Below are 15,000 nucleotides of genomic sequence, written 5' to 3' on the forward strand. Positions count from 1 at the left end.
CTCTGAACACCGAGTCTTGGGATTGGCTACTCACTGGAGAGGAAGTGTTGGGAGGAGGGGCCAAAGTCTCGGTGGGCTTCCTGAAGGAGCTTCAGTCTCTCCTCTACAGCCACCTGCACCACAGAGAGAGAGAGAGAGAGAGAGAGAGAGGATGGTTAAATACACATTCAGAGGTACATACACATACACACACACACACACACACACACACATCCATGCACACACATGCTCTCTCACACACACGCACACGCACACACACACACACACGCACGCACGCACGCACGCACACGCACACGCACCCTCACCCTCACCCTCACACTCACACTCACACAAAATGTACAGTTGATTTCTAAATGTTCTAAAAATGTCCCCAAAGTGCCGAGACATATAGTAGAGCTTTTCTAGACAGGTCAAGAAGGAGTGAGATGGAGGGTAACATATAGTGTTCATTACCAGAGAGCCCCTGAAGAGCTATCCCTCTGTTCTCTGTTTTCTAGTCTGTTCCCTCTTCTCTTTCTCTCTCACACACACACACACACACACACACACACACACACACACACACACACACACACACACACACACACACACACACACACACACACACACACAATGAACAGTCTGGTCCAAAACAGAGTATTGACAACACCCTCAGGGTTGTATTGGTTATCCTAGTCAGACAAGGACACAGAACAGAGGCCTAGCCTCTCACTGAAACATTCAGCAAGGACACCAGACACACAGAGATGGGACGCGTATCTGAAGGAAACGTAGATATGACACACACCCACACAAACACACAAACAACCATGATGATATAAGACACATCTCTGAATCTCCCCCCCACCCCCCACCAGAGCTGAAACATGCCCGATCCAAAAACACAGACATTAATGAGAGTCCCAGACGGGATTAGACCAAGTGATCAAACAGGGGTGGGGGTGTATGTGACTGATTTAACGGCCTCTGATGTGGCGTGACTTTATTATGACACTTTATTATGACAGGTAGACTACGGAGGGCCATCTGTATATCCCTAGTGTGTCTAGCAGAAGACATTCAAAAAAAGAATGTGTGCGTGTGTGTGTGTGTGTGCCTGAGTCGACAGAATTAGACAGGGAGAGACAGAAAGGGAGCAAAGGAAAGAGAGAGAGAGAGAGAGAGAGAGAGAGAGAGAGAGAGAGAGAGAGAGAGAGAGAGAGAGAGAGAGAGAGAGACAGACAGACACGACCTAGACAGTTCCAAATATAACAGTCTCTAACAAGCAGTTAGTAAGATAGATAGAAACGCATTAGCACAGGCACAAATAAATGGTGACAGTGAAAGAAACAGAGAGAGTGAGAGAGATTGAGAGCGAGAGAGAGAGCGAGAGAGAAAGAAACAGAGAGAGATAGCAAGAAAATGAGCAGCCAGGCAGAAATAAGACTACAATGGGTGAGAAGACTAGCAAGCAGCGGTCTGACAGCTCATAAAAAGGGGGACGAGTTTACCAGTGACACCTATTACCAAGTTCGACAACTCCTGAAAGGGGCGGAAGGTTTTAGGCGTGACACCCATTGCCCACCTGCAGCTCCGGTGCATGTTGAGGTCGTTTAGCTCATAAAGGCGGGAACTTGATAACTCTTAAATAGGTGATAACTCTTAAATAGGTGATGACTCTTAAATAGGTGATAACTCTTAAATAGGTGTGTGTGTGTATGGGGGGGGGGGAGTTTAGGTGTGACACCCATTGCCCACCTGTAGGAGTTTCCAGCGCATGTTGAGGTCGTCCAGCTGTCTGGTGGCAGTGGAGGACAGCTGGACGTCCAGCGGGGTCAGCTCAGCGGAGAGCTCGTTCACCAGACGCACGTCCTGCCTCAGGGGGCCGATCTCCTCCTTAAAGGCCTGGGACACACACACACATGCACACGTGCACACACACACACACACACATACACGCACGTGCACACACACACACACACACACACACACACACGTACACACACACGTACACACACACGTACACACACACACACACACACACACACACACACACACACACAGTTAACAGGTGTACAGCACAGTGTGTGGAAATAGACATAGAAAGACATAGAGACAGACTGTAGGTATACGCAAACTATACAAGCTACAAACTAAGGCAACCACAAACTATACAAACTACAAACTAAAACTATACAAACTACAAACTACCACTATACAAACTTCCACCAGAGTCTTACTGACTCCACCAGTCTAACTCACTCCACCAGTCTAACTGACCACCAGATTCTGTTGGAATCCGAATTCTAAACGGTTTATTTCGGATGCCCTCAGGTTTTTCTTTCAGTAGAGGAAGCTGACTGACTCTCTTCTTCTTCCTCCCTCCCTCCCTCCATCTCTCCATCTCCATCTCTCCATCCCTCCCTCTCTCCCTCCATCTGCTCCCTCCCTCACCGTAGTCTTCTCTATATGGTCCTGGAGCGAGTCGATCAGCAGGTCGCCGACGGGCTGCCACCCGGCCTTGGGCTCCTCTGCCCTGGCCAGCCGCAGGTCCAGCTGGTCCATGGAGCTCTGCAGCTCAGTCAGCCTCTCCAGGGCCCTCTCCACCTGGCCGTGCCAGCCCCCGACGTGGCCCTGGAGACGGTCCCAGCGCTCCCGCACCTCGCCGTCTGCTTGCGGATGGCCCGCGCCATGCCCCGCGCCTTCTCCTCTGGGGTGAGGTCTGAGGGGGGGAGAGGAGGAGAGGAGAGGAGGGGGGGGGGGTCATGTTATCGGGGGTATCAGAGATTTATTAACTTCTGAGACCCCGTGCTGACGTATACACACACATGCTGGAGACACACAAACAGCACGAACACACGCACGCACACACACACACATACACACACACACACATACACACACACACACACACACACACACACACACACACACACACACACACTAGGGGCTGTCTCAGTCTGCAAGGCAGAGATAAAAGCCACACACGGCTGCAGACACAAACAGCGTGAGAGCCGTCCAGCGTTGGTAATGATGATCACATGGTCTGAGTCAGCGGGAGAGAGGAGGAGAGGATCCGCCGACAGGGAAGTGACACACACACACACACGGCACACCCCTCCTACCCACACTACTCATAGGGGGCCTGATCAATTAGTTAAACACTCAAACACACTTTTTAAAGAGGAAATGTGCTGACATGACCGACACTTCACCATGTCATCCGATTGGGCTAGAAAAAGCCAAGCGGCTGAATGGCTAATGAGGTTTGGTTGCCTTCTGACTTCTGAGTCTTCGGAGACTCGAAACACACATACTACAACATTTTACAGGCGTTGTTCAAGGACGAGGGACTCTCACACAACACGACCCCCTATGACACAGGGTCCCCCCCCCCCGAAAGCTTGTTCTGGGGGGAGGGGCTCCATGTATGCACTGTTTGGTGTGAGCTAAGCTAACGTTCAATAAACCAGCCCGTTTCAATAATCTAGCACCATGCTAATTCAAGTGTGTGTTTTTTTCTACAGACCACAAAAAAATGGCGGACATGGAAATGCAGTACACGGTGGACAGAAGGACTCACCGGTCTTGGGCTGCAGGTTTTTGCGTGGTTCTCCGGGCCCCTCGATGGGCTGGTCAGCCAGGAACATGCGCGCCTGGTCCAAGGCGCTGGCCACCACGTGCTCGCGGTCCTTCAGCTCCGACCGCAAGGCCTGTTGGGGGAAAGGCACAGAGGGACCGGTTCATCCAACAACACCATTGAGGCCGTGGGGAGGTCGTCAAGGACACACAGTAATCGTAAGAGTTGTCATAGCTGCCGTAGTCATGGAAGTGACTTCTCTTCAGTTAAGAAAAAAAAAGGAAAAGTTATGCCCCATTTGAAAAATGCGCGCCCCCCCCCGCGCCCCCCCCCCCCCCAAAAGAAAGCACACAACTATTATCCAGTACTGTAGCTCCAACGCCAAAGGCAGGGCCGCCGCATGAAGTGCTGAAAATGAGATCAGAATTGCTTTAATGATCTCCTCTCCGCTTCTCCAAACTGCCTCTCTGTTCTCACCAGCCTGTCTCTGGGTATCTGTGTATCTGAGAGCTCCCCGTCGCACCCACGTGGGTGAACTCCACGTGAACCTGTTTTTTTTCTTCTTCTCCCCGGCCCGTTTCGATCGCTATCCCCCCCGCAGAAATATCATCATCTCCATATCAAACGACTCAAACACTGCAATTTCACTTTAATCAACACTGCCTTTCATTTCTAAAACATTCCATTTTCGACAGGGAGAACAAGGGGAGAGAGAAAGGTAGAGCGAGACAGAGAAGGCAGAGTGAGAGAGAGAGAGAGAGAGAGAGAAGGAAGAGAGAGAGAGAGAGAGAGAGAAGGAAGAGAGAGAGAGAGAGAAGGCAGAGAGAGAGAGAGGGGGAGAGAGAGAGAGAGAGAGAGAAGGCAGAGGGAGAGAGCATGAGTGAGTGAGAGTGAGCAAGAGAAAAGAAAACGATCGAAGGCAGGTACGGCAGGTCAAATGAGACATTTCCCAGAGGTCACGGTGAAATTAAGCTGAGCGATCCAGAATGAAGCTTGTGGCACCTCTCACACACATCAGCAGTCCTGAAGGCATCATCAGAGGACCCGGTAACACCAAAACACCCTACTTCTCACACACACACACTCACGCACGCAGACACAGACACGCACAGACACAGACACACACGCGCGCACGCACAGACACAGACACAGACACACATACAGACACAGACACAGACACAGACACACTGCCACCAGACATAGACAGACACAGACATAGACATAGACATAGACATAGACACAGACACAGACACACACTCTCTAATGCACTAGTACAGTAGGTCCAGCAAGGGCCACTGTGGGGGTCACTTTGTAAACCACCTTCACTGGCAGCGTTAGTGCCCATGACCACAACAACAGCCAATAAAGGCATCCAATGTGAGGGTGGAGATGAAGACTACATGTACCATGGTAATTATTCTTGTTTTAATATAAGCGAGACCTCCGGGGGACTCCGATGCCTATCGGAGTGTGTGATTGCTTTGTGAGAGGACAATGTAGTATGAGACTATAGGAAGGGGGGGGGGGGGGGGGGGGGGGGGGGGGGCGGCTCGATTAGATCGGGGAGACTGGCTTTTATAAAGACTCTTATTAGACGAGACGATGAGATGGGGTAAAATGATGTGCAGAATTTGGCGGAGGAGTCTATTTTTTCCTCACAACTCCCGGTGCGACACGGACCACAGCCAAGTATTCAATTACAAAAGTGGGAAGAAACTGACAGTTGATCATATTTGAGCATACTTCATCTAATGAATTGAACTTGAGAGGTAAATCTTCCCAAAATATCTTTCATGCTCTGAAATTTGGGAGAAATAGAATCGATTTTAGTTTTTGTATGAAAATGAAAGTGGTCAAATGTTTTTTTTTAAAACACAAGATGAGTTTTCAACCACAAACCTTTAGTTTGAGCCCGCTCCTGAGGAGAACAGCACCCTCATTTCAGGAGGCAATATGGCGTAGCGGATAGATATATAGACACTTCTCATCCCATCCTCATCGCAAAAACCACAGGCCCAATCCTCCTCTATTCACCACTCTCTCCATCACCACCTCAGAAATAAATGAACCATCACACTGAAAATGAGTCTTCAACAGAACTGAAATTAAATCACTCCCGCTAATGAGTGCTTTGGTCCGCTCCATTGATTTTTTTCCCCCTGCTTATTGGGGACATTGCGATATAGGTAGACAGCTTTGAGAGGGGGGGGGGGAGTTGCAGACCGTGAGAGAGAAAGGAGGGGGAAAAGAGACACGGCAGCGGGAAACAGAGAAAACAGAAGGAGAGAAGGAGATGAGAGCGACAAAGACAGAGAGGAGGAAGGAGAGTAGGGTGACACAGTGATAAAAAGAAAGGAAGACTCAGAAGGACCAGGAGAAGTAGGTTTATAAATAGTCTGTCTTCAGAACATGAACACAAAACAACACAAATCGACCTTCCTGGTTAAAAGCCTCCAAAAGAGAGGCACATATCCATGGCAACTCTCAGCGTCACCCACTATCATAGCCTGTCATAGGACTGTCACAGTCCCGCGGCAAACCCTCCCCCGAGGTCACCAGTAACTTAAAAAAGACAACACCATAAAAGAGAATCTCCACAGCAGTTCACACAGTAACTGTCTGTGTCACGTAGAAAAAGGTCCCCTGATACCACCCCAAAAATCTAATAAAAAAACACACTCAAAACAGCAAACATTTAACATAAGCTGATGTATCCTTGTTCAGAGAAAACAAAACATAAACATAACTTTTTCCCAGTTCGCCTAGAGGTGAGAAGAGATGACTATCTTCCTGAAGAAGAATAATGAGGGAAAACAGGCCAGAATATAAGATGTTGGAAAGTAGGACGGTTGACGAGGTCTGTCCTTCACCTCGTCTCATTCATACAGTTTTCGTTGTGGTGTTTTCAGTGCTGACATCAGCCAGTGGAGCGTCTCAGGCCGGAACCAGCAGAAGTGTTCAGTATATGACAAAAGCAACCCCAGACAGCACTTCAAAACATCAATACCAAGCCTGAAGTGTATTTTTGCTTTGAGCAAAGAGGTTTCAGCTTTGACCGTGGTTGTGTGTGTGTGAGTGTGAGTGTGTGTGGTTGAGCTTGTGTGTGTGTGAGCATGTGTGTGTGTGTGTGTGTGTGTGTGTGTGTGTGTGTGTGTGTGTGTGTGTGTGTGTGTAAGCAAGTGTGTGTGTGTTTGTGCATACAGCAGTTTTATTACCCTGTGCCCTGTTGACGAGATATGAAGGGACAATAGCATCACAACACAACAGCGAGGAACAGGCTATTTTCAGACCTACCTGTCGCTGTCACTCCCAATTCTCTTTCTTTCTCTATCCTCTTTCTCATCCTCCTCCTCGCCTCCTTTACTTGCGTCTCTCCTCCCTCTCTACTCCCCATCTATCTACGTCTTCCTCCCACTCCTTTCTCTCAAACTTCCTCTTTCATACACAATAACAGGCAGCCTAGTGACCCGGTTCTATCTGCGTCTATTGCTATAGCAGCGCCTCAGCTCCTCCTTTTTAAAACAATCCGCAACTGGCAACTATTGTACTCATTTTGTTTCAGAGTAACACAAAAATAAAGTAGAAAAAGGAGGGGGGGGGGGGGGGGGGAGACTGTTTTGGGTAAGGGTTGTTTTTTAACTGCTGTCTTTCGAGTCAAATTAGATTTTACGAGTTCACAAGGGACCGAGCAGGCAGTTCAAGTAGGAGTCAGTGTGACGTGAGGCAATAACAAGCTAACTTGCCAGCACAGGAAGACACAATAGCCTAAAAGCCAACTATGGTTAGCATGAGCTAGGCTAACAGCTAGTTGTTGGCATCTGTTCAAACTCCCAAAGGCTATTGGAGTTGAATTTTCCCACCTGTCAACCTCAGGCCAAGCCTCCGCCGCTCAAAGAAAGAAAGAAAAAATAGTTCTGCAACATGAAACTTGAGACTTGGCCTGCCTAGGTAAAACAAAATGAAAGCCAACACACACAACAGAGGATGATAACGTTCACGGGGGGCCTGACTGACTACAACACCAAGACACTGCCCAAATGGCTCTCCACTGAACAGATTCTTCTAAATGAACAAGGAGAAATGAGGAGAAACAAATTAAAAAGTTAGTCAAAGATAGGTACTGTAATTATTCAAAGCGAGTCTGTGTCTCTCACTCTCTCTCCATCTCTCTCTCCCTCTCCCTCTCTCTTTCTTTCAGGAAGATAAGCTTGGGCCGACGCAGCAGTTTAATTCATTTAATTTTACTTTACGACCTGCCCATCCAGGTACAAATGGTGCTAATCAATCATACGGACAGAATGATTAAAGTAGCTTAGTGTAGCCATTTTGATTATCTTTAACTTTAGTCTGCGTAATTAAATTAGCTTAGCATGGGCTGTGTAAATATGTTAGCTTGGCTTAGCTGTTGAACTGGCACTAATGTTGGCAATAACGAAATAATAGAATGTATAAAACTCAAGTTACCATCGAAAATGAGTGGATTAAACCATCAAATACTGAGCAAAAACCTATTTTCTTTGTTCTGATCTTCAACTGTAATCAACCATTTCCCTCATCTAAAATACTGAATGGTTCTATTCAAATATTCACTGTTAAAAAAGACAATGATTGGTAAGAGATAAAAGTAAAGAGAGTGATTATAAGTGGCCACAAGCGCTCTCCTATCCTCTCACCCTCCCTCCCTCTCATTCCCCCTTTCTCTCTAAAAGCTGTTAATTTAATAAAGCAGATTGATGACTTTAATCAGTGCCACACTAAAGGAGGCATTTTATTGAATAATTGAATATGTGATTAATAAAAGCTATTATGGCCATATCAGCAGACAAAAACACAGACACAATCGATACACTGGAGGGGAGGGGAGCCGTTTCTCGGACATAATGAAACCTCTCCTAGTCGCTCTTCCATTTGTTCCAAATAAATCAGCAAAATAAATAACTATATTCATGCAAACTTTTCAAGGTTTGTTTGACTTTGCCAGTATAACGATTGATATGTCCATCATGAAATATATTTTAAAAAAAAATATTTACCATTTCAAGTTCTCTCATTCGCTACTCTTCTTCACCCTCCCTCACTTTTCTTCTCGATCTCTCTCTCTCTCGCCACCTCGTTTCTCTTTCTCTCCCCCTCAGCAGACCTCTCCAGCAAATGCATCCTTCTCTCTGTCCTCACCCTTCCTCTAGCACTCTCTCCTCTTGATTTCTCAGGACACTGTTTTCTTGACTTTTTTCTTCCTTTTGTCTATCGTCCGACCCTCCCATCCCATTACATTACATGGTTTATCATTTAAAATAGCGGGGTCAATGGGTCTCAGACTGCAGGCAGCTATTGCATGCAAAGAACTGTCGACCAAATACTCTTAATTTGGACATTATACAAATCTGTCCTATTACTTACGGTGCCCTGAAATAGGGGGACTATGTATAAAGAGTGTTGTCATTTCTAAACAGTGAAACCAATATGTAGCCCATCTCTATTTTAACCTCATAATAACTGTTTGATTCCAAATCCAAACCTTTTTAATATAGAGCCAACAGAAGCCAAATGCGTTCCTGTCCCATCACTTACGCAGGGCACTGTAAATAGCTAGCCAAGCCCCTATTATCTTTCAGCATCCAAATAGCGAGGCTACTCCTATTAGTCTGCCACTCTATCTCTCATATATAGTTCCATATATTCATGAATATATGTATATATATATATTTTCCCATCATCCTGACAGTCCAATTAGTCGGTGTGCGTGTGCATGTGTGCGTGTGTGTGTGTGTGTGTCTGTGTCTGTGTGTGTGTGTCTGTGTGTGTGTGTGTGTGTGTGTGAATGCGTAATGGACCATGGCGTGTTCAAAGGGACGGGGCTTTGTACTGCTCTGCCCCTCAGTCTCCTCCGGGGTCGGGGGGAGAACTCAAAGCCAAATCTATTAAGAATACAGAGGAGAGGAAAAGAAACCCACAGTCAAAATGAAAAGTGATCCCCTTCCACTTTTAACTCCTCCGTTCTATTATTCACTAAGTCTCAGAGTTGCTGAAAGCCAGAAAGAACGAGCGTGAGAGGGAGAGAGAGGGAGGAAAATAGAGGAAGAAAGGGGATGGGGAGGAAGAGGAAGGAGGGGAGACAGAAAAAGAGGGAGAACAAGAAAGATAGGGGAGAGTAAAAGAGAATGAGAGAGAAAGAGGGACAGAAATGGAGGGAGAGAGAGGGCGAGAGGTTGCGAGAGGGTAATGAACAAAGGAAGGGAACCGGAGCCATCTAAAAGCTTACTGACAATCACTTTTAATATTATACACAATACTGTCGTCTTCTGTTCCAATTTAAAATACTATTGTAATATTATAGAATACTATTATATCATATTATATCATATTGCTGTCTGTACTTGATTTTTACTGCTTTATTTTCTTTGTAAGTTCTTATTTGTCTTTTCTTTTCTAAGGAAAGAAAAGTAAGAACCTACAAAGGGTGAATCCCAAACGGCTACGTTTGGAGAAATTTGGGAGGCACGTTTGATTCGGAGCTATGACCCTTCGCCCCAGAATGCATTGCGAATCATCTACAGAAATGATTTTGCTCTGATTTCGCTCTAGTTAATACGGAACATGTCATTTACTTTTTCTGTAATTACTTATTAATAAAGATTTGAAATATTATGATAACTTATTATCTCATCTTATTATCTTAGTTTAATGTCATTTCAATGCATTATAGACCTTTTCTTTATAACAAGCATACGTTACAGGTTGATTTGTGGACGACAGTCGCGCAAATTGACATATTTCCATGTCTGATGATACCTACTAATGTCATTTCAATGCATTATAGACCTTTTCTTTACAACAAGCATAACAAAAAAATTGCTGTTATGCCGAGGTGCTGTGCCTATGCTTAACATAGAAAGTTCCACAGTCCAGCGCGTTCGGGTTTAGCAGTAGAGGACTGGTACCTGATCACTTCCATTAGACTACCAAAGCAAGACACGGAGGGGTTAGGGTTCACACATTTCATCACATTTTCACGAGATGTACAATCATGTTTATTTAGAAATAAATTATTACCTGTGGTGTTTGACAGCGGATGATGGTAGACATATTTAAAGTAAAGTCTAACGTTAGGTTGATATGTGCATGATAGGCGCGAATTTCCCCCCCCTTTGTGGTATATGACGCTATAGTTGTATAGTGGCACTTATTATACCCAGACTCATCAAGGACATGTAGTTAACTAATGCAGTGGACAGCGGCTGTTTCTCCAGCATTCCTGTCACATCGGATTTCGGAACGTCATAAAAATAAATCTGTAAGTCATGCATTTTTCCATGTTTCCCTTTGATGGCATATGACACCGTAAATGTAACTAAAGTTCAGCCGCGAAGTTGTTGCACTGTTGTCCTATATCAGCAGACTGGCAGGATAGGAGCACAGGTTTCATACAGGTTAGAGCGCTGTTATTCTGTCATGGTCTGATAATGAAGCATTGTTCTTTTTTATTTGATGAATTGTTTGATCGATTGATAGCGTAAAACCTAAGTTGTGAATGAATCGCGAGCGTCAATGCTTTTCTACGATACTACTGATGACGTATCAGGGTCTTGAAGGGTTGTCCCATTTCATAGGGAAAGATTTCAACCACTACGGCTTGTGGCTCTGTTCAGAGGCCTTGGCTCAAAAGCGAGTGGCACTCCAAAACGAGCCGAAGGGGTAGAAAAGGGAATCGGGATTCGGCCAAAGAAAGACACATCCAGACAAACCTAAAGATGTGCTGGTAAATGTGTGTCCTGTAGTATGTTGTGTTCCTGTCCCTCCTGTCAGACTCAGACAGTCTCCTCTCTCCCCTCTCCCATCAGCAGTGAAAGTGACAGTAAACCTCACCTGAAGGTCTCCCACAGCCAGGCCCTCATACCCCACAGTGAAGAGATTAAGGTGGAAGAAAATGTGCACGCACACACACACACGCATGCACACACACGCACACGCACGCACACGCACACGCACACACACACGCACACACACACACAGGTCACTAATTCACACACTTTCTATCCATGATAAAAAAAAAACAGTTTGATTCTCACACATTCTGTACACGTATGCAGGCACACTGACAGACAGTCACAGACAGACAGAAGGACACACACACACACACACAGTCTCACACAGTCAACTCACAACACACCCTATCTATAATAAAAACCTGTGCACGCGCACACACGCACACACACACACACACACACACACACACACACACATTCGTGTACACACACGCGCGCACGTTTGTACACACACACACACACACACACACACACACACATACACACACACCATACTACAGAATTAATGCGGTAGGAGTGTGCACTCTCTCCAGGCTGTTTGCGTAATAACAGCCTTCTGGATGAAATGGGGAAAAGGGCCAGAGAAACACTACAGTGTCGACACTAACACCAGCAGCATCTGCAGTCAAACATCACCACAGGCTGGATCATATTTGACGGTAATTACCAGCACTCCCACAAGCTGCTGTTTACGCCAAGTAATCACAATCCTCTGTTTGTGTAAAGTAATGGCTACAGAGTACTGTCCGTGCAGTGTTTTTGATCGAATACGGTTGCTGGAAATGACTAAAAGTGTTTTTTATTGACCGTGGTTGCAGTTGACTGTAGCGGTTGTGGTTGTGTGTCGACCGCTGGTTGTGCTACTGACCGTGCGGTGTTTTTGATGGAATATGGTCGCAAAAATGACTAAATCATTGTGGTTGTGTGTGTCGACCCCTGGTTGTGGTGCTGACTGTACAGTGTTTTTGATCGAATACGGTTGCGGAAATTACTAAAAAGTGTTTTTTTATCGACCGTGGTTGTGGTTGACTGTAGCGGTTGGGGTTGTGTGTCGACCGCTGGTTGTGGTACTGACCGTGCAGTGTTTTTCATCGAATACGGTTGCGGAAATGACTAAAAGTGTTTATTTCTGGTTGTGGTTGACTGTAGCGGTTGTGGTTGTGGTACTGACCGTGCAGTGATGCTGCTGCTGCAGGAGGGTGGGCACGTCTCCCCCCACGGGCATCTGCTTGGCCAGGTCCTCGTCCTTCAGACAGATCCACCTCCACAGCTCCTCTAGCAGGGCCAGCAGACGGCTCCAACGCTCTGCACTCGCCTCCAGGTGAGCCCTGGGGAACGCGGTTAGAACACGGTTTAGCTGCGGTCAGGGAGCTGAGAGAGACCCCACCTCCACGTCAAAGCTAAAGTTATGCGAGCCTCGGTTCAACATCTGGAAAGCTTTAAAGACCAGGAAGCAAGAGGGTGAACGCTACAGTGAGATTCTCCTCTCTGGAGTGCAGCCAGAACTAATTCTCAATGTGTGTGTGTGTGTGTGTGTGTGTGTGTGTGTGTGTGTGTGTGTGTGTGTGTGTGTGTTTCTTCAATGCTTTACTCTGACAAGAGATCGTGATGTGAATACTGTTCTGTATAAATGTGTGTGGTTAGACAGTGTGTGTGTGTGTGTTTGTGTAGGTATGTGTGTGTGTGTGCGTGCATGTGCTGTGGATCAATTATTTAAGGTCCATTATGTCGTAATTGCAGTACAAGTGTAATTAGAGCAACAGACAGAGCAGCTATGGGACTGTGCTTTACATAATGTTCAGATGCATTTTAGTCAGCAAAGGATGTCAAAACAAAACACAGGCTAACGACACACACACACACACACACACACACACACACACACACACACACACACACACACACACTGTGGGAGTACTGCCCGTCTCCCATAGACAAACAGTACACTGAAATTCCGAACATAGTAAAACAATAAACAGTGCTCTTATGAATAATATTCTGCCGACACGGGTACATGACCTCTAACTCTGTCTTGTATCTTTAGATTAGATTAGATTCAACTTTATTGTCATTGCAGAGTAGAAGTACCAGACAACGAAATGCAGTTTAGCATCTAACCAGAAGTGCAAATAATGATATAAGAACATGATATGAAAAACATGATATAAAAACATGATCTAGTGATAGGTACAGTATGGCATGTACGGTAGTTTAGAGGTATATACAGTTATGAGCTATGTACAGTTAAGGTAGCTTATGTACAGTATGTGATGTACAGATGTATAAAAGAGGCTATATCAAAGAGGAATGTGCAATAATACGCTATGTGCAAAGGTAGTATTGTAAACAGCAGTAGTGCAACGTTATCGAACTTTACAGCCTTTCTGTGGTGTTTCTGTTCATCTCCATTCATCTGCCCTCTAGTACCAGTTAACACTAGAGTAGCCATGGAGGGGTCATGGTGACCCTGTGAGTAAAAAACCAATTATACCTTTGCACTCAATCAAATTTCAGGACCCTCCTTTCATGACTTTTCCTAGATATGTGCATTCTACCACCCAGTACCTTATATTTTTAAAATCACATCAGGATAAGCTTGTATAAAGCTATTTTTCAGTTTTTCTGTGTAGGAGGCAGGCTAATTTACAAGAAGCGACCTCTAGTGATCTTTGTGTATAAGTAGCAGATTTCCATTCTAAAGAGGGGGTCTAAAAGACCCTCGAGGCGGCTCTAATAGTAGGTGAAATAGGCACGGCTGTCGTAGTGTTAAGCCTTACAGACCTTGATCTCTATCTGCCCCCCCCCCCTCTTTCTTCTCCTATCCGCTCATCACTCTAATCTCTCACCCTCCGCCCGCATCTCTCGTCTTATCCCATGGTGTGTAATTCTCTCTCTCTCTCCGACACCTTCTAACCTTCCCTCACTCCTACAGCCACCTTTCCTTTTCTCCCCCTCTCCTTTTCATCTCCCTTTCTCTTTGAACATCTCCATCTGGCCCCTGTCATCGCCACTGTCTCTCTTCTCTTCCCTTCCTCCCTTCCTCCCTCCTTCTCTCTCTCACTTCATCCCTCTTTATCTATGCCAAGGTTGTGGCCCATCCTCGGCTGTCTGCATCATCAAGAGTTATGTGCCACAGTATTGGCTGAGGCCCTCACCGGAGGCGTATTTCATTGGGGCCGAAGCTAACGCTAACATGGGGCGGCTATAGTTTATGAAATACTCGGATCCGTATAAATATCAACCCAACAACAAAGTCAGCATGGTTATGACATGCACGCCTCTCTGCATATCGTCGGCCAATGATTGATTGGAATGCATGTGTCATGGGGGGCTCCGTAAATAAGACAGTGTATGGATTTCATAAGATCAGCACTGTGGGGAGGTTTAGTCGATAGTTCCTAAGAGATGTGTGTCTGAAGTGCACGGGGTGTAGTTGACTGTGATATGGCACCGGATAGGTTTTTTTTCTCCCTTCTTCGTAAGGGGTGTGGTGAGGTGGTTGATCAAGAAGGTGAATAGAAGGGGGAAGGCATAGACTTGGATATGGTGTACTGTTGTGAGAGAGTGTAGTTAAAGTTCCTTTACTGAGCTCTGTACTGACTAGTTTTAAACTCA

General features: G+C 45.9%; 1 protein-coding gene across 1 annotated transcript in view; it reads right to left on the reverse strand.

The window, feature by feature from the left end:
• LOC308173179 (utrophin-like) overlaps positions 1–15,000 on the reverse strand; it is a gene marked incomplete at its 3' end in the record, with an annotated part of 97,169 nt that overhangs the window by 24,868 nt on the left and 57,301 nt on the right. The window contains 6 exon segments of the mRNA XM_080548170.1: positions 35–113; positions 1,738–1,884; positions 2,434–2,651; positions 2,654–2,701; positions 3,563–3,692; positions 12,557–12,713. Coding sequence (XP_080404296.1) covers positions 35–113; positions 1,738–1,884; positions 2,434–2,651; positions 2,654–2,701; positions 3,563–3,692; positions 12,557–12,713 — 779 coding nt within the window.

The sequence above is a fragment of the Nansenia antarctica genome (genome assembly GCF_963989245.1).
Source record: "Nansenia antarctica genome assembly, chromosome: 1".
NCBI classification, from domain to species: domain Eukaryota; kingdom Metazoa; phylum Chordata; class Actinopteri; order Argentiniformes; family Microstomatidae; genus Nansenia; species Nansenia antarctica.